The sequence below is a fragment of the Strongylocentrotus purpuratus genome, unplaced genomic scaffold (genome assembly GCF_000002235.5).
Source record: "Strongylocentrotus purpuratus isolate Spur 01 unplaced genomic scaffold, Spur_5.0 spur5_scaffold_5, whole genome shotgun sequence".
NCBI lineage: Eukaryota > Metazoa > Echinodermata > Echinoidea > Camarodonta > Strongylocentrotidae > Strongylocentrotus > Strongylocentrotus purpuratus.
In genome coordinates, this window is record NW_022145611.1 from 21,060,556 (window position 1) to 21,085,879 (window position 25,324).

At 36.4% G+C, this 25,324-nt stretch overlaps 1 protein-coding gene across 2 annotated transcripts in view; it reads right to left on the minus strand.

Annotated features, from left to right (window-relative positions):
• Positions 1 to 1,155: 1,155 nt before the first annotated feature.
• LOC105442747 (calpain-9-like) overlaps positions 1,156 to 25,324 on the minus strand; it is a 58,013-nt gene continuing 33,844 nt past the window's right edge. Inside the window, exons 5-20 of one of the 2 annotated variants that reach the window (XM_030999268.1) lie at positions 24,698 to 24,950; positions 24,191 to 24,276; positions 23,698 to 23,775; positions 21,748 to 21,908; positions 21,146 to 21,345; positions 20,190 to 20,407; positions 19,312 to 19,354; positions 13,548 to 13,613; positions 12,851 to 12,908; positions 8,734 to 8,751; positions 7,737 to 7,795; positions 6,765 to 6,833; positions 6,261 to 6,339; positions 5,155 to 5,271; positions 4,346 to 4,398; positions 1,156 to 3,322 (exon numbers count right to left, since the gene is read on the minus strand). In XM_030999268.1, the coding sequence (XP_030855128.1) occupies positions 3,296 to 3,322; positions 4,346 to 4,398; positions 5,155 to 5,271; positions 6,261 to 6,339; positions 6,765 to 6,833; positions 7,737 to 7,795; positions 8,734 to 8,751; positions 12,851 to 12,908; positions 13,548 to 13,613; positions 19,312 to 19,354; positions 20,190 to 20,407; positions 21,146 to 21,345; positions 21,748 to 21,908; positions 23,698 to 23,775; positions 24,191 to 24,276; positions 24,698 to 24,950 (1,585 nt within the window). In that variant the 3' untranslated portion in view covers positions 1,156 to 3,295. The remainder of the gene's footprint in view (positions 3,323 to 4,345; positions 4,399 to 5,154; positions 5,272 to 6,260; positions 6,340 to 6,764; positions 6,834 to 7,736; positions 7,796 to 8,733; positions 8,752 to 12,850; positions 12,909 to 13,547; positions 13,614 to 19,311; positions 19,355 to 20,189; positions 20,408 to 21,145; positions 21,346 to 21,747; positions 21,909 to 23,697; positions 23,776 to 24,190; positions 24,277 to 24,697; positions 24,951 to 25,324) is intronic. The other variant, XM_030999269.1, reaches the window with a different exon arrangement.

A 25,324-nucleotide genomic window follows, 5' to 3' on the forward strand; every position in this document is an offset into this window, starting at 1 on the left:
CGAAACATGACGAAGGCTAAGGCGAAGATCAAGAGGTCTTTGAACTGTATGTAGTAATTGGACAAGGAAAACGATGGCATATTAAGATTGCTTGTATAATTAATATTATATAATATTAACAAATTGACCCACTTCAGGTACATGTAGTTACAGAGGTATGGCTATTTCAATTTTTGTTTTAAAGGCCATCTGTAGGCCCACTAGTTAGACCACCCAGTGAGGTCACTGACAGCTCTCAATTAACATATGAAAAAGAGGATCATGGGGGACCAACAGGCACCGACTGGGGAAGTTTTCTATATGGAGGGAGCAAGTAGCTACTAGTAGTACAGTGGGGCTTAATGTCCGTCGTTTGGCCAACATGTTTGTGGAATGGTGCCCCACTTGCCAAATATGGGTTAAATTGAAGGGGGTAGGAATTAACGTATAGTAGGTGATCTGACACGGAATAGGCTATTTTCGTAATGTAACCAAATATAATGCATACGTCTTTGTGAAGAGCCTCGTTACAAACTATTTCATTCACTGTGATAAGAATAATAGTATTTTAATAGACAGAATCCTATAACTGCATACATTAGTTGTTGCCAGGTAGGACCACAAACATTATTGCTCACCCTACCTAGCTACACTTAATATATGCAGTTTGCATTCTATTGAAATACACTTACTCTTATCAGGTGAATGGAATAATTTGTCTTGGGCACTTAAATTTGGTAACATTACGAAAATGGCCTATTCCCCCCTCCCTCTTCCATTTTGATAACCCCCCCCCCCCCCCGACACACAACACACACTCTCTCTCACTCTCTCTGTTTTTACCTTTCTTTCTTCGTTTCGGCTCTTTCCCAAAGAAAAACAATAATCATCATCACTGGGACCTAACCACTTTCTTCTTCCCATTTTATAATCTCTTCCATAACAAAAAATTGTATATCTCACACTCTCTCTCTCTCTCCCTCCTTCTTAGTGGTGTTCATATTTGTCCCGCTAGATCGGAGGCTTTTAAGATTTCTAATCGAGCATTATGAAAAAGTATCCACACCCCCCCCCCCCCCCCCCCAATATCCCTTGGATATGAATGGGGAATTAATATTGGGAAAAAATTACATATTGTCTATTTTTTCACGCACAAAATAGAAAAGCAACAATATATGAATTTATAAGTTGAATTTATTAATATGCTACCCTTTTACCACACACAACCCCGGATAAGCACTTACACAACTCTATGATAAGACTGTAATATTAGTGACCATATTACCACTTTTTATATATTTCCACTTCTTTTAACTTCCAACTACACTAAACAATCTATTTGTTAAAAAAAAACCTTTAGTCCAATAGGATTCAACCACTCTTGTTATTTCAAAACAATTTTTAAAACCAGTTTCCCCCGCAAGTTCATGAAAAAGAGCACCTTATGTGCTAGTACAAAATGTGTCGCCAAGTGGAGAAAGTATTGCGATATATGTTACTCAAATCATTTGTGCACCCTCAACATGTATTTCAAACCAAAGAAAATACAATGAATACAATTGTTTGATACAAAAAGAACATTAAAACTGTTACATGGTACAAATAGATTGTCAAACATGAAAGAATTTCCGTATTCAGTAAGTGAGGAAGATGGTTGCATATATATATGTAAGATCTAAAAAGGCATGATTAATAAGACAAAGAACATGGTACCTAAGAGACCTGATATAGTTTCTATTCTTATTGTTGAAAAATATATAAATTGATGTATAATTCAGTTGTAGTAAAAAGTTTTCAGTGCATACTGTCAAAGTGAAAATATGCTTGTAGATCTATTCAATTTTCAAATTTATGAACATGATTCTTTAACACTCCAACAAAATTCTTTCAACTTTGATTATAATCCATGACTGTGACAGTTACATGATTGTTTTCCAAGCCAGCTTTTCATTATATACAAATTAAAATGAGAGAATAATTAGACTTGATTGAAGCAGAGATTTCAATGCATGATAAAGTTTATACTCCAGCAAATTTCAATTCGATTGACTGATCAGATAATTTCTCAACAAATTTATTTGTTGAGAATCTATTCTTTTCTGTGATTTCCTTTCATGAGTATGCGCCCAGCACAATAACAGAGTGACATCAAGGCAAATGGCATTGCTTATAACCCAAGCAAAGTACTGTTTTTCTTTTATTATTTGCAGTTTGAAAGAACCCTCATTTTCACAATAACAGTCATAGTTATCTAACCCTGCAGTTTCATAACACATGGAAAATATATTGAAAATATGTCTCTATGCGTTTTTCAGAATAATTACCCTGGCATTGATATATATTTTTCTACTGGAAGTTCTTGGTACAAGGAAAAAAATGGCTTTTGAAAATGGGAGAGTGATCAATGAATTCATATGTTTTTTCACTCTGTGAAATTAAATCTTTTTTTAGCATACTATTAGGACCCCCTCTATATTGATGCAGTCCTCCAAAGAAAAAAAATCAAAATATACAAGCACTTACTATTATTTAACTTCTATCACAAAAAGCACTTTTAAGTACACGCTGTAACAACATTGAATACATACTCACTACTTTCATGCTCTTACGATAAACAATTATATCTTTCAATTCCCAAGCATACCTATTACCTTCCACTGTCAAATTATGGCTATACAGAGTGCGTAAGATAAAGTGATATTCAATTCTAAAACTTCTGACATATTTCATGCCAAGCAAAATAATACAGAGTGAAACTAATATATCACTTAAACATGATGTGATTTGTTAATGCAAATACATTATCACACTGAGGAGAGCAGATCCTAAATTGATTCTATTTTAAACTATATTATGAAAAAATATCAATACTACATGTATTTCATACAAAAAGTTTGATCAATCATTTGAAATAATCAAGATTGCATTTTATACTGCCATTCAAATGGCCCTTTAGTACAGAGTATTTGAAATAACTGGAATTGAATTGTATAATACCAATAAAATAACCTACAAGAATAGGTTATAAGACACACAAATATTGAAATATTTCTATTTGTTTCTATTCATTCTCTATCTCTGCTGAGCTAGACTCGATCTCTACATCATTCTAATTGGATTTTTCAGATATAATTATTTTACATGTGAATTACATTCGCTATCGATATACAAAATTTTTATTTTGAGTTTAAAAAATACATGATAATCTCCTGATTTTGTGAGAGGTATCACCTGGCCTGTAATGACCTTCGTGACCTTTGACCCTGGTAGTAATTTCTGTCACTCTCACTCTCTCTCTCTCTGGTCCCCATCGGATCTAAGAGTAGATGTTCATCGTCAGGAACTGTAGAAAACAAGCAAATCAAAGAAATAATGAGACATTTTGAAAAAGAATTGATGAGTCGATAATCGATACGTAGAAAACACATATTATTAAGGGCAATTTAATGTAAAAAAAGAGACATTTTGACAAAAGTGTGCAATTCTAATCAGTCATATCAAGAGCAATTTATCATTTTGGAAAAGGAGTAGCATGTCTAAAAGAATATTCTGTGTCCATTACAACATGCTCCCTATTTTCATCCTCTTCACCATTCTTGATGAGTCTCGATTGATATTTCATCTCGGTGGCATCAAACCAGAACAATTCTTGACGACGTTGTCTCTATTTGCTGTATGACACGATGCACACTTGCTCTTATAGTGAACTAACAAGTAAAAGCTCGTTCAGACATGACATGGCAAAACCGGTGCTTTTTTTAACAGCGGTTTACCACGCCATATGTGAACATGCCTTGAGAGTATTATCTAGTAATAACTGCTAATATTATAGAATGAAAAAATAAGAATATGCCAGACATCATGGAAAGCCAATTTACTGGTTCTAATAATTACACAATATCTGTACCATTTCAAGAGATTTGTAACCTTTGAATACCTTGAAATGTTTCATTAAATATCCAAATTGAGATGATACAAACAAGAAATCAAATCTAGCATGATGTCTTTTCAAAAAAAAATGTTTTTATCTTCTAATTTTTTAGGCTGTTTTTAAGGCAGGGTATTTTACTGACACTACTCCAGATTTATACTGCTGTATACTGTATACTGCTGCTCACAATGTCCTGATGTGTCAACACTCATATCCCACAATGCATCACCAAGTGCATGAAGCGCACACGATGATGCTTGGGTACAGGAACCGGGAATCGCTTTATGTACACCTTCACCGCAAGATGGTGCAAGTAAAGATACATTACAGTAGTGGTAGTGATTCTGGTAAAACACCCTGCCTTTAAATTACAACAGAAATCATATGATAACAAAATTTAGCACTTTAGATTGCCACTTTTCCATAACAACTTACTTCATCTAATCCAAACGAGGCATTGCCCCCACGACTCTTGGCTGCAAAGGAGGCTAGAAGTAAAAATAGAATAGAAGAAAACAAAAATAAAAATAACATGATTCATTAAAAATAAAAGATTGGCCTCATGCCTTGGTGGCCAAGGACACCACATTTAACTAATTTTTGTTGAAAATTGAATTCTTAAAATCTGTTTTAAAACTACCAAAGATTTTGCCACACAGATTACTATATATATATATATATATATATATATATATATATATTCATTATATTCATATATAAATTACTTTAAGATCTACTTAGTAGTTTTGTGATATTGTACATGTACATTTCAATATATCAAAGAAGATAAATGAAGATGCTATTGTTTATTTGTGTATTTAAAGGGATGACCAAAACACCCTTTAGTCTTCAGAGGTGAAGTTTTATCTTCAGGAGTTGTCACTGACAGATATTAATATTCCATCCACATTCAATGGTGTTCAAAGATATTTGAAGGACTGTACTTCACAGAAAAGATAAGTTTTTACAGCTGGATATATTCCCCAAGATCTCCCAATAATTCCTTACTCTACATGTCTAAAAAGCAGTGATTCTTAAGGCAAAAGCAGGACTATAATGTATTTTACATATTTTTACACAGGAGATTTCAGAAAATTGAGGAATCTAGATTTGGAACATAACTCTCAAGGTCATAAAATGTATCATCCCTTTAAAATAGGAATGATTGGCAACTCTGTTTTATGTATTTATTTAAAGCCATTCTTCAGGGAAAATTCAAGATAAATGGGAGAGACTGTACTCACTGAACATGTACTTGAGCTTGATGGCAGCAGCAATGAAGGAGTCGAATGAAACGGTACCCTTCTTGTCCGCATAGCGCAGAATCAGGGCGCTGAATGATTCATTGCTCAGTTTGAATCCTGTCAGAGAAAGGAAATAAAAAAGAAGAAATGATAAAGATATCAAAGACAGCTAGCACTTTCTTTATCATCATTAACATCACCGTCCTCATCACCATCACCACCATTCTCATCATCATCATCATCATCATCATCATCATCATCATCATCATTATCATCATCTTCTTCATCATCATCTTCACCATCATCATTATCACCATCATCATTCATCATCATCATCATCATCATCATCATCACCATCACCATCACCATCATCATCATCATCATCATCACCACCATCATCACCACCGTCATCATCATCATCATCATCATCATCACCATCACCATCACCATCATCATCATCATCATCATCACCACCATCATCACCACCGTCATCGTCATCACCATCATCACCATCACCAACATCATCATCATCATCACCACCGTCATTACCACCGTCATCATCATCACCATCACCATCATCATATTCTTCATCATCATCCTCATCATCATCATCATCTTCATTGTTTAGCATCCTTTTTAGCCACACTGAGGGGTTGGATGTTCAATTTCCCTTATGCCCCCCCCCCCCCCCCCCCCCTCTCCAGGCCGGCCTTCAGCATCCACCTGGTAGAGGCCAGATGATCTCAATTATATAAGCTTTAAAAAACTTATTTAAGATACCAGTTGGTCATCTAAATTATTTCTAAAGTACATCCAAACAATATAGCACTGTAAGTTCTGTACATTTGAAGCGTGAAAAATCACTTAACAGACAAATGGAAGAGCCTGAAATCAGGCAGGGACTGAAAACTAACATAACCAGTGACGAAAATGTTCTTATTTGTAATTACCCCTCGAATAACTTTCTATATCAGCCTTCAGGTGAAATAAACTGCATGTGGCACTCGAAGGGTTAAAATCACTGTTCTTGTTTGACTAATTCTTTTATGAATGCATTTTGACCAGGTTTGGTAAAGTTATTTGACTTGAAAGAGGCAATGTCTTACCAAGTGAGCGTAGAGCACCCTTCATCTCGTAGCCATTGAATGAGCCAGACTTGTCTTGGTCATACTTCTTGAAAACAGCCTGTAAAAATGCAAAACATGACATCACCTTTGGGTTACTTAGAGCAAATACAATCAATTTCTGTTTGAAAGGTAGAAAACCCATATATATTGGACAGGCCTGTTTTCCATAATCAATTTTATTCAAAAATAGCATCTCACTTCCCTTCTATAATAATAATAATAATAATAATAATAATAATAAATTTATATAGCGCAGCTTTTATACAAAATATATTCAGCTGCGCTGGTTAAGAGAAATCATCAATTATTTAGAGATTATCAGGCAAGAACTGCATAACATTCTAGTTGCACGTTGGAACCGAGTGACTTTCTCTTATTAGTTGCACGTTGGAACCGAGTGACTTATGTAGCAAGCCTATTGGAGTGAGAGAATGCAGAAGTCAGTGGGTTAAATAGAATAGATAGTGTATTTTTGATACAGACCTTCCACGCGCTGATGTTCTGCCACAGCTCTCTGAACTCTTCAAATCCAAGTTTGCCAGAACGATCGTCCTGAATGAAAACGCTAAGGAATTGTCATATTTATTCATTCATTTATTCAAACATATTTATGAAGAATGACAAACCCAGTTTGCTTTTTGCACCTTATAAACAAGTACACAATACTAGACAACATGCAGATATGGACTTGTCCCTTGTGACTTTATAATCGAAGTACACGAGCTAACAAATTAGATCCTCAGATGCAAAAGAAGCTAATCTTTCTAAAAGATAGAAAATGAAAAGAGAACAATTATAACACATTTGTTTCTCTGTTCACTTCATCATGCAGCATTGTAATTATTCCTTGGTTTGCATGTTTTGGCAATTAATGCTCCACAGTAAATTTCTACACTAACCAACATCCTAACCTCAAAAGGCTCAAACCAGGACTTAACACTAGACCTAACCCTAAGCCTAACCCTAAACCTGAATGCGACCCTATCCCTACAAAATTATCAAGTTAAAATCCCCCCATCTGTTAATTTCTATGTAATACATTTATAAGTTATACACCACACTACACGGATAGATACTTCTACCTTGACAAGGGCCCCTGTTTCATAAAACTTGTTATCAATAACAAATGCTAAAATTCTATGACAAATTTGCTCACAGCCAATCCAATGCAGCTATTTCAGTAGCTTATAACAATAATTGGAACTTCTTATTGATAACAAGTTTTATGAAACCGGGCCATGGTGTGGGGAGAAAGGCCTGTGGGCCATAGTCATTTAGTCGACCTATTCCTTCCCAGTCCGCCTGGAAGTGTCTATATCCAATCCATATGATCTTAGTGTGTTATTGCGTTAATAACTCTTTTCTATCATTGCTGGTTGACATTTAATATTGCATGTATTGTAAGTACCAAAAAATTAAATAATGCTAATAAAATTAAAGAGTCAGAAAGGATACATCGGTGAGAGCGACCATACTCTTGCAGGATTCCAGGCTAAATCCACCACCTTGGAGCTCTGAAATAGTTGCAGGAAAGAATTTAAAAAGGATAAAAACAATCAATTTCTGCTTTGATGCTACAGCATCAAAATAAAGTTCATTTTTTCAATTTTTCATTCAACGGTAATACATTTTAAAAAGGGTTATCATGCAATACTGGTACAGAATTATGTTATCTTGTAGCAAAAGGAGGACAAATTGCATTCAGCATCCAAGAAAAAGTGTAGAAACCCACACTAGATAAAGGTAATCGTCATGCTGTTATATTAGACTAAATATAGAGAGAGACTAGTTTATAAAGTAAATTATAAATAAATTATGTGCAAATACATAACAAGTCTCAATGAAATAAAAGTTCAAATTCATTTTTTGTTGTTAATCATAAACGGGTCTGAATCAATATCTTTCACAGTTTTGAGCTTATTAGACATATTTGTAATGTTATGTATTCACACATAAGGACCATTTACAATTGGTATCATTATAATTATTTTTTAAATCTTGGCATGAAAAAAACAATCTTCTTCTTTGAAAGATACATCCTTCAAAAGAAAATAAATTGCCATAAACATGCAATAAGATGTTTCCATTACTAAATGAATAATAATTGAACTAATAATTTTCTTACACAAGAGAACTTGTTAAAATGTTGATAAGTTTTGCAAGTTGTAAACAAAAATAAAAGGTATTAATGAGATTAATCAGCATGCACACATTTCAGCATTTCTTACTTCTTTTACTCTTTGAAATCTTGTAGGAAAACAAAACCAATAACGAAGAAGCTAAAAAACTGTTTGCATCATCTCAGAAAATCTCATAATTGCACTCTCATTATCATTTCTATTGAATTACCATCAGTTTCTTCAAGGAGATCTTCTCGTCACAAAGTTGTGAGCGTTTCATGAGAGAAGAAAATCAATTCATATTATCAACACCAACACCATGTATTTCTTACCACCAGGTACTTGTAAATCTGCATCCACAGTCAGTCAAAACGGGTGTTGCAAGCACAATTAACGAATCACATGTTACAGCAAATGCGAAGGCGAAGAACAGAAATGTGAGAGAAAAGTGAGCGGGTGGAAGACATGCAAATATGGGTAAGGAAAGAGAACAAAATGCATATACTTTGATGGGCCTTGATAAGGATATAAGGCCATGAATGTCTTACGCAGAAGGGCATTAGTGCTGTATACTTGAATGCACAGTGTTAATGCCCTTCTGCTTCTAATGATGATGGTCTGCGTGTTAAAAAACTGAATAAAATGCATTATGAAGCTTATACTATGAATAATGATTCTAAGTGAGGAAAGCATTGCATCATTTTACTGACTGTCACTTAACTAGCAGATTAATTCCAAGTTTGCTGATCACTAAATTAGCAAATATGGTTGAGAAAACAAGTATTTAAAACAGAATGAGGCTTGATGCTGTTGAGATCGATCAAATAAAGACTAAGCCTGGGTAAATCAAAACCATGCAAATTTTGTCTTTTTCTATTATCTAACAAAACCTTGATATCAAGGCTTTACTAGATGATAGAAAACAAAAACACGTAAAATTCAATATGAACTGGAGAAAGGTCTCCATTTTATTATTATTCTTTTCATTTTTTTTTTTGGGGGGGGGGGTGGGGGGTTGTGGAAAACATGAGAAATGTGTAACAGCTATCAGCACAAAAGTCACAATTTTCCAGCAAATAAATTCTTTCAGCAACATGAAACACAATAATTTTAAGACCAGTAGCTGAAAATTGGCAGAAGTCATTTGTAAATTGATGCAATGCTTACAAACAACTACATACTGACAAAATGCAATAAAATGCAAACTACAGTGGGGAAAATGCAAAAATACACATGGCAAGACAACATCTCTTTCTAAACCTGTCAAAATGATACATATTTTGTACTGGGATGGGATGGAATGGAACATAAATAAATTCCTACATTTTGAACGATTATCTATTTTCCCCTAATCTTAATCTGTTGACTCCTGAAGTGTCTCATTCCACACAGGCATTGTTCAGGAACCACCCAATTCCAGTAGCTAATGGCTTAATAGCAAACTAGATAAAATTTAGCTTATTTTCAACTTGATTTTGATTTCATTTTTTAGGAAGATAACAGTTTTTTGAAGCAAAATTTTATAATAAAATCAAATGCGACACAGTTTCATTTTACTAACTGACACAGTGAGGAAAACAAAATTTTTGTTTGACCAAAGAAGCATTTGGGGAACACAGAACAGCGGGAAGACTGTTGGGACTACGCAATACAATTTTGTTGGGAAATGATAACAATGCCAAGGAAATAAAAACTCATATCTGCTATTGAATTTCCATTTTTGATCACAAATATCTTTAGACAAAACAGCCAATCATTTTAGGGTCATCTTTAAAGTTGGAGCAGCAGCAGGAAGGGGTATATCAAAAACAAGAAAAGGATTTCCAAACGCATAAATGATCAAACAGTAGAAGGATTTTTTTCTTCTTCAAAGCTGATATCACAAAAACAACAATCACTGCTAAATCAAAAAGAATTTACAGATACTAAAATGAGGAAAGTGATGAGTAGATTATCAAATGACAATTTTGTCTAATCTAACATTTAGGCATTTGTGATTTTAGGGATATTTTCTTTCACTGTGAAAAGCTTGTATTTTACAATTGCAAGAGTGGGATTTGATAGGTTGTTTCAAAAACAAATAAGTGAAAAGTAGAGAAAATTGCTGGCTATTGATCAGTGAACACAAGAAAAGCCTTTTGTTTCAAAAGAGAATTTTGGGGTTTTGTTGTCTTACTGACCTTCTGTGTAATTCACATAAAAATAATATTCATGCAATGATAAAAGAGAAATTCAAGATATTGTTAAATGGTTAATAGTCGTCATAATGCAATAGTACTATTTCTTGCAATATTTAAAAAGATAGGATCAACCAGAGTTGTAGTCCTTAAGATTCTTAGATACACATTAATAACTGACATGCACATTAAAATTCATACATTGTGTGATGTTGTTCAAAAAATGAGAACGAAATTCAATTGTTATTTTAGTTGAACAATTTCTCAAGAACATTTTACAGCCTTATTATTTTGATTCTTATCTGACAGGAGGAAATGTACGGTAAGTCAATAAACATGCACAATATTCACTATGTACATTTCATCCTCCTGGTATAATATAAGCAGTTAAAAATATATATCTTTAAAAAGTCCATACATGTGTTATACATCGTCATATTCACCTGTGATAAACATTTGTCGCAAATATTGTTATTATGCTGTTACTAGCAGACCTACACCTATAAGAACTTGTACATGTCTGTTGTATCTTTTTAGACAGATTCATACCAATTTTGTAATTTTTTTGAAAACATGTATGAATTCTTGGCCCAAATATGATAAGCCTGTCTTATACTCATCATTTTCTTACTTTCCGTTTCTTGTATATCATACAAGAGGTTTTGAATATACATATGGATGTAGATGTGAGTACCAAAGCAAACATCAATAAAATATATGATAACAACATTAACATGTATTCTGAATGATGGTGATGTTCAGCTGAAAGATGACTGATGTCAGTGCTGAAATTCCCAACCTAACCAATAAAAGCTGATAAACAATATCACCATGATATTTTTGCACATAGAAATATATAAGCTGCTAAAGTGCCCATATGTGTGTGCCCTTGTTTACCTCAATGGTGTGTTATATCCTGCCATTTCAATAATTATAAATGAAGACAATACCAATGATTGATAAAAATAACCATATGACGATGACTCTGTTTATTCCGTTGACCCGTTTCTATGACCAAACTACAAAGCGTTTGCAATGCTCTCAATAAACAGTTTGTTTAAGGACCCTATTCCAAATGAAATTAGTCAAATCGACCCTGTAGAGCAAAAGCTTCCCTGTGCATGGTTGCAGCTTATATAAATGACATGGCATCCAATGAAAATGTTTATAAGTATGTGTCTGTAACTGTCTGTGTCTTGTGAGTGTGTCTGGTGAATTTAGTAATCCCAAAGATCATTGCTGGAGCTGGGTCATTCAAAAGTAGACTTGGAGGCATGTACAAACAAACAAACATTTATAAACAATGTGGGGGAAAAAAACACAGAAATGCTATTTTTCCACAAGAGTGTCAAGTTTGTGAAAAGTGATGTGACTTATTTTGGTCTCTTGGTGCTATTTCTGATCATATTTCAGCCTATTTGCGACAGAAGTTAATGCTTTGAAGTTCTCCTTCAATCATTTCCACCATGTTTAGTGTCAAATTATACCAAACATGGTAAAGCCCCAGTCCCATATAAAGCCGGACCAGCACGGACGAGCACGGACCACTCCGGACCATCCCGGACCATGGTCTGGGGTGATCCGGGATGGTCCGGGATGTTTTGTTCAAAAAAGTGTGATGCTTTAAAAGCTACAGTCCCATATACGTCCCGGACCGTCCCGGACCATCCCGGACCCCATCCGGGGTGATCCGGGATTCGGTCCGTGTTGACACCGTGTTGGCACCGGGGTGGTCCTGGATGGTCCTGGATGGTCCTGGATGGTCCTGGGCGGTCAATAACTCACTCCCGGACTGCCACGGATCAACACGGACCGCCCCGGCGCCACTACGGATGACCCCGGACCTAGCACGGTGGCTACACGGATCACCCCGGATCAAACTATTGTCCCGGACCGTCCCGGACCACCCCGGCAGTTTTTGACCGTCAAAAACATCCGGGGTCGACTCCCGGACCGCCCAGGACCATCCAGGACCATCCAGGACCATCCAGGACCATCCAGGACCACCCCGGTGCCAACACGGTGTCAACACGGACCGAATCCCGGATCACCCCGGATGGGGTCCGGGATGGTCCGGGACGGTCCGGGACGTATATGGGACTGTAGCTTTAGATCCATACAACAATTCACACTCGTAGCAATGATCTTTAGGGGTAATGACTATATGTGATGCAGATAGTGTAGTTGCAATGTAGTGACTGACACTGTGATTGAACCCTGAAGCTATTCATATAGTTGCATGCTATGAGGGTGTGGTTTAGTGGTCACTGACCTTTGCGCAGGGCTGCGTTCAGGATCTCCTGTAGCTCCCAGGCATCGACTTCCATATCCTGTACAAGACAACAAAACAGATGTCATCAAATTGTATTCCATCTGGACAATAGTCATTATTATTATCACCGTCATTGGATTCAGTTGATATTCTGCAAACAAAGTTCACTCTTTTTACTCAATTAGGGAGTGTTTCAACTAGTTGCTTAATTGGTAAAAGCTTGTTCACGTCTGCCATGTGTCTTTGTGTTTACCCAATGAATGACATGGGGGGGGGGGTGGCTGGAAAAAAGTAGCTGCATGCAACAAACTACCTACACATGGTCAATTGTCTGAACCAATAAACAAAATAATAAATTTTAAAAACACATAAATAAATCAAAATATCTAAATCAATTGAATCTACACCAAAAAAATATATTATTTGTTGAGACTCTGAAAGAAATGCTTTGTATTTTCTTCTGTTTTGTGATCACATAATGGTTATATAATTGTCATCTGTACACTTCTTTGTTAACTATATTTCTGCTGTTTATTGTTCAACCAATGGAAAAATAATGTCTATTGCAATCAAGAAATAAATTTGAATTCAATTCAATGAATCCATGTAAGTCAAGAATCTTGTTCTCAACAAAGTATCAATACAGCTATAAAATGCGCTACAAAAAAAAAGCTAATGATTTGTCATATGGACTTACAGGGCCGGTGAGTTTCTTGAAGAACTCACGGAAGCGTTGAGTCTGAGCATCGTCCTGTGGTGGCGGCTGTAGGGTTTAATTTTCAAACACAATCATGATCAATACACATCTGAGAGATAAATGGCAAAATGCAAAATTGTCTAAAGCCCTGACAAAATACAAAGGAGCAGAAAGCACTTGAGCTAGGGACAGCTTCTACAGAGCTCTGAAAATTTTAGAAAATAAGGAATTCTACCTATTTTCACATTTTAGACAATAAAAAAGAAGGTTTGTTAAAGAGATTTTTTTAGGGCACTTGTTCAAACTGAGAGGGGACAAGTTTAGCCATGTGAATATTTCTCTTAACTTCACTGGAATTAATATCTCATAATTCATGCACTGGACGTGATAATGTAGAGTTGGACAAAAGAATTCTAAATATGAAACATGTTGGGAGTAATTCTGTGTAGAATATAGGGTTCAACATTTCTTACAAAAATTGATATCTAACAAATCTCAAATTGAGAAAGCAACAATCTGCAAATATAAAGTGGAAAAGACACATTGGTATGAACCAAAATGAGGATGTCATAAACTTGCATGATATGGTAGAAAAATAGAAATGAACCGTCATACTGATACAAAAATGTTGTTCTTCTTCTTCAATTCAAAACCCAAATGTGCATGCATCATGTGCAATTGAACATAGCAATATCTGATTGAACTGTGTTCCACCGGTGTTGAAATCAAATATTACTGACAAGTTGATTTGTTTAATTTCACCACAGAACATTGCTAGCAGTTTTATCACACAACAAAACAAATATAATCAAGATTGTATAACAAGATTACAGTCATGAAATATGAATTATCTATGAACTAGGACAAATAACAAAAAACATGCTTCAATCAAACACTGCAAAGTGTCCACTTCAACTTAAATAATACATTCATTTTTCATGTTACAATATTATGATGAACAAATCCTGCTTCTCTCGTGATATCATGTATAAGCGATCGATCCTAAACATCGCAGTTACAATTTTGACATACTTTCAAAGCTTGGGCAAGATTTAAGAGTTTTAGAGTCTTATAGAACAAATTGTTAATATTTCAAATAATGGTAGTATCAACCTCCTCCTTCTGAATGATGGTTTTCACGTCAAATCTATCTGGATGTTAATCATTAACATTGTTATTCTGCTGAATACCAAGCCAAAGATATCTTGGGCTAGAAAGAGTTCCCTAATTATTAAATCATACTCAACGAGTTAAAAATGAGGCAATATTTCAAAACAAAACATCTTGACAACCACTTTAAAACACCCTTTATAGGCAAGTCCAAAGATTTGGTCATTGGCTGTCCCATATGTAACCATGAATACAGAAAAATAAACAACCATTTGGTTAAATGACACATGCTCTTGTGTCAATTGCTCCATGATATTGTCCAGTACACGAACCATCTTCAACACTGGACTGAATACTATACCTAACCCTCATCCTAAAACCCTAAATTGTATTTTTAACTTATTTACAATCCTAACCACTCTATATTTTTCATGATGCAACTGAGTCTCCAATATGCATCTACCTTGGTGGCCTAAAGCATACGAAAACCCATAGCAATTGTTTGAAATGTCAGAGCACTGACAATCAACATCACAAATTTGTCATTTGATCTGATCTGATCGAGCTCTAGAACGTCTGTCAACTTTCCAGGTATATTGCAAATTATGATGATGTCGGTAACCTATGGGACAATACACCCTGGACTTGCCTTTGTATTATTATACTCTCTATGCACCAATGTTATCGATCAAAACAAAATCTGTGACATGCAATATTCTTGCTGATAAAGACAAACAAAAGGTTACAATTATGTGATAACTCAATGTATAACAACTTATCATTTGATAACTTTTTTTCCAATCTTAATTGTAAAAAAAAAAACTTCTTTTCTATCTCACACATGTATGGGGTAATTAAATAGTTTGAAAATTTTGAATAAAACTGCTAATCTAAAAGAAAAAATATATACATGTAAGGCAGTATATATTTATGGTTTCACATCGAGATATCTAAAAGGCAAATTTCTGAATTGGCCTGCTTTTCAAATACATCACAACAAAATCTAAAAAACAAATCAGGCAAACATTAATCAGGAGGTACTTGTTCATTTGCATAATTTATGAGTTTTTGTAATCCAAAAAAAGACACTTCTTGTTCAAGTTGACCTGATTTAACCCTCCTGACATGAATAAAGATTTGTTTAACATAACTCCTAAAATCTAAATCACATATCTAGGATCCACACTTGTTCACTGGAGTTGTGTTCAACCACTACTTTTCATGCATGCCACAGGTAAATTCATGTTTTTGTATGATATATGCATCAAAATAAGATAATTCCATTATTATGGTTGGCAACTGACAAAATCACTACTGAATTCAGTCCATCATCATCGACATTCAGGGATTCTGATGCACGTACAGAACCATAATAATATGAAAGACTAGATGGATCTTCGACTGTGCGCAGTCATAGAGCGATTTAAAATTCAATTTTATTTTAATCCATTAAAGATAAACTTTAGTACTGGTAATGCTATTGCATTGTGAAAGAAAAGGTGTGGAAAGGATCAGAAACCGTTGATCATGTAGCATGTAAGTATTGGTGTGCACTGCAAGGTTCTGGAGTCATCAAAATCATAATAAATTTGACCGAGTCTTGGTAAAGTAACAAGCACTGTACACAGAAAGCTATATATGGGACAACACACATGGTGTCGGGGCTAGTACTACCTTGATTTCCTTGTCTTTCTATGCTCATTACTCAGCCAGTATACATTTTCTTCCAAAATTGTTCGGCACATGTCATTTATTTGTAATCTTGAACATTCAGTGTAAGTTTAGTTTGATTCTGTGAGAATTAATTTTCTTTTTTTTTTACCAGAACTGGAGTTTATCTTTAACATGTTCTCAGAATATTGTGATTACAATCTATTTTTCACATACATGTATGACTCGTTGATCTTGGATCTCGTGACGGTTGACCCTAAAATCCAACTTCAGTCCAGGCAAGAATGTCATTTTGGCGAAGGTATGAGAAGTGATCGATGGGTGAAGCATGGTAAATCAGTATGCACATGATTAAATCACGTCAAAACTTCCACAAGAAAAGAAGAAGACATATTCTAGGAATGTCCTGTAAACTCATGTCCACAACGTGAAGGAGAGGATGATGATGATTGTGTCACAAACTCTTGCAGTGCTCTCAAAAAAATGTCTTTTGTTATGAAGAGGGAGGGGGAGAAAACACATTTGTGATGGTGTTCGAGGGGGGTCAGTCACGCCGGTCAAGCTGTTCAAACCCATGCGACGAGGCCCAACTGATTGGTCGAAACCTCTGTGGTAGCCTACCCTGAAGAAGTCATATGACGTTTGATCCCATGCCGGCGAATGGATGTAACCTGTCGGGGAATGCGAGTAACCGGTCGAGTAATCGGTCGTCGAGTGACCGGAGGAGTAACCAGATGGAGACAGACTCGGCGAAAAACACGGCTGAGCATATGACTGGAAGGGACTCTGGCTCTTCTGAATAAATAAATAAAATCCCTCTTCCTACTTATGTATATTCAATTTTCCAAGAAGATAATTATCGAAAAGAATAGGAATGTACCATGAACACCAGATGACAATCACTACTCCTGCATTCAAAAAGTAATGTTTGAATTCTATGATATGCTGAAGATACTTTTTAGTAGTAATCATTTACCAATGCACAAACATTTTAATATTTCTTTATCTATTTATTCTAGATGTTATTCATTCACTATAAATGAACATGCGCAGGCAATACTTGGTGACTATATGAGTTGCAATATAACAATGAAATCGGATATCTGATCGAAGCCATGCTCGTCACCCCAAACTCGGTCATCTCCAGATACCGTGCAACTCACTCTCACCTGAGTAGCGGATGGAGCGGCGGCAAAGGTATCGCGAGACGAGTTTGCGGAGATGGGAGGGGCGGCGTAGGTATCGTGGGACGCCTTTTATAAGCAGGTACATGTAGGTAGGGGGGAGTTGCGAAAATTCATTGGAGCAAAGTACAATTACACGTGCATACAATGACACAGAGAGAATCTAGGGGATGACGGGGGATTTTTTTTCAAAGAGAGTTGCATGAGCACATGAAAATGCATTTTTAAAGTTACAAGTACTGGATAGTATAAACAAATGGGTGGGAAAAATTTTTTAAACTATGGGAGACTAGGCATATGGTTTCACTGGATTTAAACCCATTGGAAATGGCATTCACTACATATGAACATGTGGGTGTTTTCAGAGTGGGTCCATGATTGAGGGAACATTTCATCAATTCAAACGTTTCAAATAGAAAACCATGCATTAACATATAAAGTCTTGAATAAACAGCCTTGAGAGGATAGGAACACAGCTTTCATCTTATTGAGAGGTTATTGTCTCACCTGGCCAGGAGCACTGGGAGCACTGTATGCATCCTGGGCTGCGTTTACATTAGACTTGCAAAGGAGGTTATTAAAATATCAACTGAAATACCAGTCATTTTCCAAACAATTCTATGACATCAAGACCCTCCCTCAGTGTTATTTAGAGTACGCATATGCGTGTTCCCTCTATGTGGGGGAGGGTGCACATTTTCTTTTATTTAAAGCCTATCTGCACTAGTTTGGCCAGGAGGGATTAGACCCTGCATGGTCACTGACAGGTGGTTATCTTATCAAATCACTTCTCAAATTACATAAGAAAAAGGGGATCATGGGGACCAACGGGTACCACTTAGGCATTGTTTGCTATATAGAGGGTACAAGTAGCTACAGGTAGTGTAGTCCCGCTTTATGCAAAAGACCGAAGTGACAACTATTTCCCAACTGACTACTAGCTAGATCAACTTCACATTTAGTCATTTTCTAACCACTACTTCCACACCATGACCCTTCACCTTTATACTTGAGGTCATTGCACTCTTACTGCGCTAGGTGACCTTTGAACTTGTGAAAAATTACTGCAGTGAAACTACGGTACAAGAAATATCTTTTTCATTCAAATACTACTAAAATATGATCCTTCACAGTGTTTTGGAGGTAGAGTAAAAAAAGTAATTCACTAAAAAATGTGTTCAGTCAATTTTATTATGGAAATTTTAGATTTAAAGGACTTCACTACTACAGGAAAAAGGGGGTAAATATATTTTGTATTTGTGACCCAGTTCTAATGAGATTATGACCGTGGAAGCAAATAAAACTGAAGCTCAACAGAAAGCGGAGAAATTGGTCAACAATAAAAGCAATGATCAACAATGGATACTAAAACAAAAATCAAATAAAAATCATTAAAGTTGAAAGCAGCTTAACTGATAACAATTAACACATACATGAGTAACCAGCTTCACAACATTTAAAGCATTTTTTTTTTTGCTTCATAAATCTACATTTGCTGCAAACTTTGGGTGAAAATGATAGATGTGGAGGTGTTAAGCGATCACTTCTACGATTTATTGAAAAAAATACATAAATACAAATAACAAAAAACAAATATGAATGTATTTGTGACAATATGAACATAAGCAAAGGCTATTCATAAGGGCTTCTATGCGATATAAAAATGGTTAAGCAACTCTTTGTGGGTTTTTTTCATTTCATGATACTCAATTCAAGTGCAAAAAAATAAATTTGCTGTATACAGAACTATAATTTTGGAATGGAGTCAAAAAAGTTAATAAAGTAGTCAAAAATATTACCTGTTTGGGTACGTCTACCATGCCAGACTCTTCATCAATAGATCTATAAAAAAGAGGAGAGAAAGATCGTAATCGTCTGGCATTTTGTTGCTTGTATACATATGTCATGTGGTTTGAGAGTTTAAAATCAGACTTTTATGGCTTCATTTGATTTACAAATCTGAGAGGGAAATAGTATCTCACCCTGTGTCTCATGTTACGGTGGTTACAGATAAAAGCACTCTGTCCCTCAAATAGGGTGTTAAATGGAGGTCCCATGTGTTTGAGAGAACCTCTTCCAACCCCAACCCCATGCCTATTTAGAACCCATTGTAATCATTCAGGTGAAAGCCCCAGAGAGGTGGTCCACCAGCCCATCCGAGTAGGTTATGTCGAGAGGAAAGACCCAAGGTTTACATTACAGTGAGCCCTTGGGAACAGCTGACACCAACTACTACTAATAATTGTTGCCATATGTACCAAATTTTTCAATTTGTACTATGCATTTATAATTTTTTAGTGTAATTAGATTGTTAATGCAGTGCCCCCTGGAAGAACATTATGTCATTTTTTGATGGTGCTACGTTAACAAAATTAAAAAAAAAAAAAAATCAAATCATATCTGCCTAGTTCGTGACTGTGAACAAAGAAGTTTTTTTTTTTTAAATGTGCGTCACAAATACCGGTTAGCATCCCCATAACTTTATGGAGTAGGAACTCATCTGAAAAGGTTAGTCTATCACTTTAAGATTGTACGGACAGTAATTTTTTTTATTTCTCCGTTCAATACCAATATCAATACTATTATTTTCATTATATACGTTTTGTGTACATACTGTAAAGTAACGTTCGCAGACAACTAAAATCTAGAGAGAATGAAAGAAATGCATTTCACTTACACTCCCTTACTCAGCTTCATGGAGAAGATACGCAGGAGGAAGTCACCCTCTTGGCCGGGTTCAAAGGTCGAAGGGACGATAACATAGTGGCCGGGTGGCAGCTTGAATCTTCCGCTCACCTCACGGGTGTTGGTGAAAGAGGGTGATCGAGCTGTAGATGCGTTGTACAGGAAGTGGTCCTTGGGAAGTCCGACGGAGGCGTCAAAGTTGCCGTCAGTCTAACAAAAAAAACAAAGAAAGATTGATAAAACATGTTTTCCACATTCACCTACATCTTTTTAGGGGTTCCTTTTTCATTGAGAATCATTGAATCACGCAAATATTGAAGCCAACTTCATCATGTGCCAATCAAAATTGTTTATTAATAGCCAAGCAAAAACTGTACAAACATACCTTCCGAGATACAGAAATGGCTTTAAATATGTAATTCCTTGCAATTGAACAATATTGCCGGCCGAGGATGATAATAACATTGAACTGTCTATGACTTAAATGGAAGCACAATGATCAAATTAATAAGACTAAGGTTGAAATGGATTTCCAAAGATAAAATTGACAATGAGATGTGGATGATTACGAAGTTTCAAGACAAAAGTGAATGAATGTAGAATGTGAACAAATACTGTTCTTTGTAGAGTACAATTTCCAGTAGAATATGCATATGCACCAACTAAGGCAAAGGACAGATCGGTAACAAACTACCCACATTGATGCTATGCTCTAAAGATTTTTGAAACAGAGAGAAACCCAAGTTCCAAAACCAAATTCCTAAACCAAGTGAACGTGCTTGGGCTCTTTGGTAAAACAATAATCCTCAATTACCAGTCCTCGTATATTAATTAAAGCCATTAATTGGTTCACTGTTTGTTTGCATGTATGCAAAAAGTGGTTTTTTCGCAGTCAGAAGAAGTACACCATAAACCATGCACACTGGACAGTAGTGACATATTACTCACCTGGTAAATGGCGAAACCACAGGTGAGGTTGTCGACGCCCATTTTGCGCTGTGCTCGCCTGTTCTTCTGCATGAGGGCGACCAAGAAGGTAGATCCTGGCTTATCTTGTCCTGGGTCCTCGTCTTCTTCATCTCCGACATCATCCTTGTCATCCTCCTCCTCCAAGATGAGGGAGAACTGGGGATTGATCCAGAAGGAATCTGAGGATGGAAGATGATGATAACACTTTCAAGGTCATGTTGAATTTAGAGGTACTCTTGACAATTATCAAGCCTGAAGGTTTGGTTAGGGTAGCAATTAGGTTTTAGGTTAGGTTTAGGGTTAGGTTTAGGGTTAGAATTAGAATTAGGGTTGGGGTTTGGGTATAAGTGAGCCATTTTGTTTGGTTTAGGGTTGTAAGGTATTGCCTGCAGTGCGAATTGTTGCTGGAGCACGTCATAACAATATCCTGGAACTTCTCACAGAACCAAATGAAACTCATCCTGAATTTTCAAGACAAATACAAATAAATAATAATGGCCTGAGTAGCCTTATTTATAGACAGGTTTGACATTACATATTATAGTTTTGAAAGTACTTTGAATAGTGGGAATGGGTCTAACCAGGGAAGTTGCGGCATCCTCCAGCAGTAGCTCCTTTCTGCCATTTGCCGTCGTTGACGATGGCCTGCCACTTCCTCTTGCCCTTGCCTGTCATAGCCTCTGCACTCAAGTGGCACATGTCGACCCTCTCAAAATTCCTCTTAAAGTCACTGAATTCCATCCTGCAAGAAAAAATCACACATATATAAACATATATATATATATATATATATATATTCAAACCTACGAACGTAAAGATAGCATGCCTGGATTCTTTTGAAAAATGGGTTTGGGATATATTCATCATTTTTTTAAGATAAGGTGGAGTTTTGGTAAAGAAAAAAATAATTATTGAGATTATGTGTCTTTTTACTATACCAGATAATAGGATGAAAGTCATAACAGAAATGTTCCCTGAACAGGATGCTCTTCATATGCCACCATACTCAAAATGTGACAAAATATACATGCAATGAAATTGTTTGGACCAATCAGTCACGCCACATATATGTGTTTAGCCCTATAGTATCCATTTAATGCAAGGGTCACTCTGTGGCCTGGACCCACCCTCCTCAGAGGTCGCCAAATATCGACGTCGACTCGACGCCTAAGCCTGACCCTGACCTATTTGTTGTTGTAGTGAAGTCCTAACGTTCGTTTTTCTTCATTGGGTGAAGCTTTACTATACAAATTGATGAAATGTGTGAAGCTTTGACGAGTAATTTGTTTTTTCTGGTGATGTGACATCGAATCCAATCGGTCGCCTTGTTTGTTCAGGTGATGTGACATCGAAGCCACTACCGGTCGCGTCGAAAATATGTCGAAATCATGTCGAAATCGTGCGTTTCAAAACAACTATTTAATTTTTATTCCGGTCACTCATGCACTCGCAGAGTGATCGTCCTGAGGTCACCGAACTTTTCTCCAGCGAAACTGATTTCGAGATTTCACGAGATCGTTTTCGAGTAGTCTACTAGTCTCCTACACATAACTAGTTGCGTGAGTATTCGCAGTATACGTGCCTGAAAGGCCAGCCTCAAGTCTGGAAACGAGACTAGTAGCCTACGAGCTGTCGGTATTGTACCCAGCATGCGCAGCGCAGATCGTGCCAAGTTTTGGCCCCAAGTTTTTGCGAGGTGAGTTGAAAAAAAATAGAAAGTTCAGAGTTTTCCGATCATTTTGAGACGGTACTACTCCGACCCTGTTTTACGATTGATTATTAACGAAATCTGTGCATAAAACTTAGCCTATATTTTCGCGAGATTTCAATGTTGACGTATTCCACAAAGGTATTACGCCACAGCAGTGAAATATGTAATGGCCAATATGGTGAAACAGTGGTGAAGCTTGAACTATGCAAATGGCCAGTATGGTGAAACAGTGGTGAAGCTTCAGACCGGCCGAAAACTTACAAAAGTGAAGCCTCACCTATGGAAAACTGACACAAGTGAAGCCTCACCTATGTAAAACTGACAAAAGTGAAGCATCACCTATGCAAATAATTCAAAGGGTGAAGCCTGGACTAACACATTTGCTGATAAGAGTGATGCTTTGCCTTTGTTTTTTGTAAAGCACATGAAGTGATGGTGAAACCCTGAGGTTACAAATAATTAGCTCAGGTGAAGAAAGGTGATGACCTGAGGAGGGTGGGTCCAGGCCACAGAGTGACCCTTGCATAAGAGTGCAGTGAATGTGCTTCTTGTCAAGATGAAGTCAATTTGTTTCTGAAACAATCCTTTGTAATTAGTACATAATCAACTTTTTGAAATTGCATCTTATGGCAGGAGCAGAACAAGGCTTTATCTTTACCCTGTCCTAAAGCAACTTTTATTGAAGGAGGAACAACAGCAAATATTGATTGCTTGCTAATTGCTTGCTAAAGCAAACAAGTACTATACGCAATTAGGTGGATACATCTTTTAAAGTTAAAGTTCTATCTGAGGGACCAGGGGGAAGTTAGATTGCACTCACCAGAATTCACCGTCGTCGCCGCTGACCAATCCAAGGTTTTTGCGCTCTCTTTGATTTATATCGTCCCATTCTCTAGCGCTGTGAAAATAATAAACAGAACATAAATAATCAAATACATGTAGACAATTTAAAAGTCAATACACAATCAAATATATATTATAAAAAATGAACAATGATACAATGTGTAGCCATAAAAAAAAAAAAAAATACAAAACAGAATACAATATAAAAACACAGTCTAATATGAACCAAACATGCTTGATGACATGCCAATCATGAGAGAATATGAGATTTTAAAAAAGAGGGATATATCACAATGACCACTAGATCCACTCATACCCCATCTTAATCACAGTGATCCCGATACTAATTAAGCTCTCTCTCAATTACAATGACCCCTAGATCCACTCAAGCTCTCTCGCAATCAAAGCAACAGCTAGATCTCATGCTCTTTCGCACTCCCAGGAACCCTAAGGATTACACGTCTACTTACTTGTCGCTCCATCTTCCATTCCATTCGACTGCCCCCCATGGGTTGCGGATCCTGATAAGACGCACATCGCGGCCCTTAACGTTAACCTTTAAAAAGAAATCAAGAACAGCAGATTTGTTTAATAGATGTAGAATAAAAAACATTTTGACCTTTCCAATTACTTCCACACAGGTTCTTTCACATTGCAATTGCATGTCCAGGGCCCCATCTTATAAAGAGTTGCAATTGATTCAAGTCAAATTGCAATTTGAAATTAATCCCAACTCCTAACTGGGAAGCACACAGTTGCGATTAGTCTAAAGTTGCGATTGATTTGAATTAATCTGTACTCTTTAAAAAAAAAAGAGAATATTATTACTCAACTTTATCTTTATAAAACTTTGAAATCACAGAAAAGGCCAAAACGGCGACCAGCCATTGACCAGTTTTGTGACTGGCAAGATACCACCAGGAAGATATCCCATTTTCATTTTACTTCAAAGTTTAGAAACAACATCGAGCACTCACCTTCTTGACATCAGTGATGGTGTAGGCATGTCCTGCGATGAGACCGGAGGGTAGCTTGGCCTCCGTCACGCCTGGTTTGGCATTGATGGAGCAGCCGAGCTGGGAGTCCCTGTCGTAGGAGGATTTGAGGATCTTGAACAGACCTTTAGGTGGGTTCTGATTCAGGTCAATGGACTCAGAGACACCACCGGTGAAGTCCTCCATAGCCTCGATCACATTGCCACCCTTCAAGCACTCGTAAGAACCATGGAGCCTATTAAAGAAGGTTATTAATTTATAGATTATACACTATGGCTTGAACTCCGGTCTGGTAAAGGTGAAAAAGCTTTTTCATTCGTTTTATGTTCGTTTGGGAAGAGTATCATAGGAAAAATGTTCCCTGAAAAGGATGGCTCATCAGATGCCCTCATATTCAAAATATGACAACAAATAGCTGAAATATTTGAACCACAATTGGAGCATTTCTTATTTGCTGCATTAGCAAGATTTTCCCATTGCTTCTGGTTTCTTTCACAATGCAATCACCTAACCAGAATTCAACAATAATTTTAGATTTAACATTTCTATACCGATTTATGAAGCATCAAATATGAAGCCCTATATTCAGCACAACTGTAAATCTGTCAC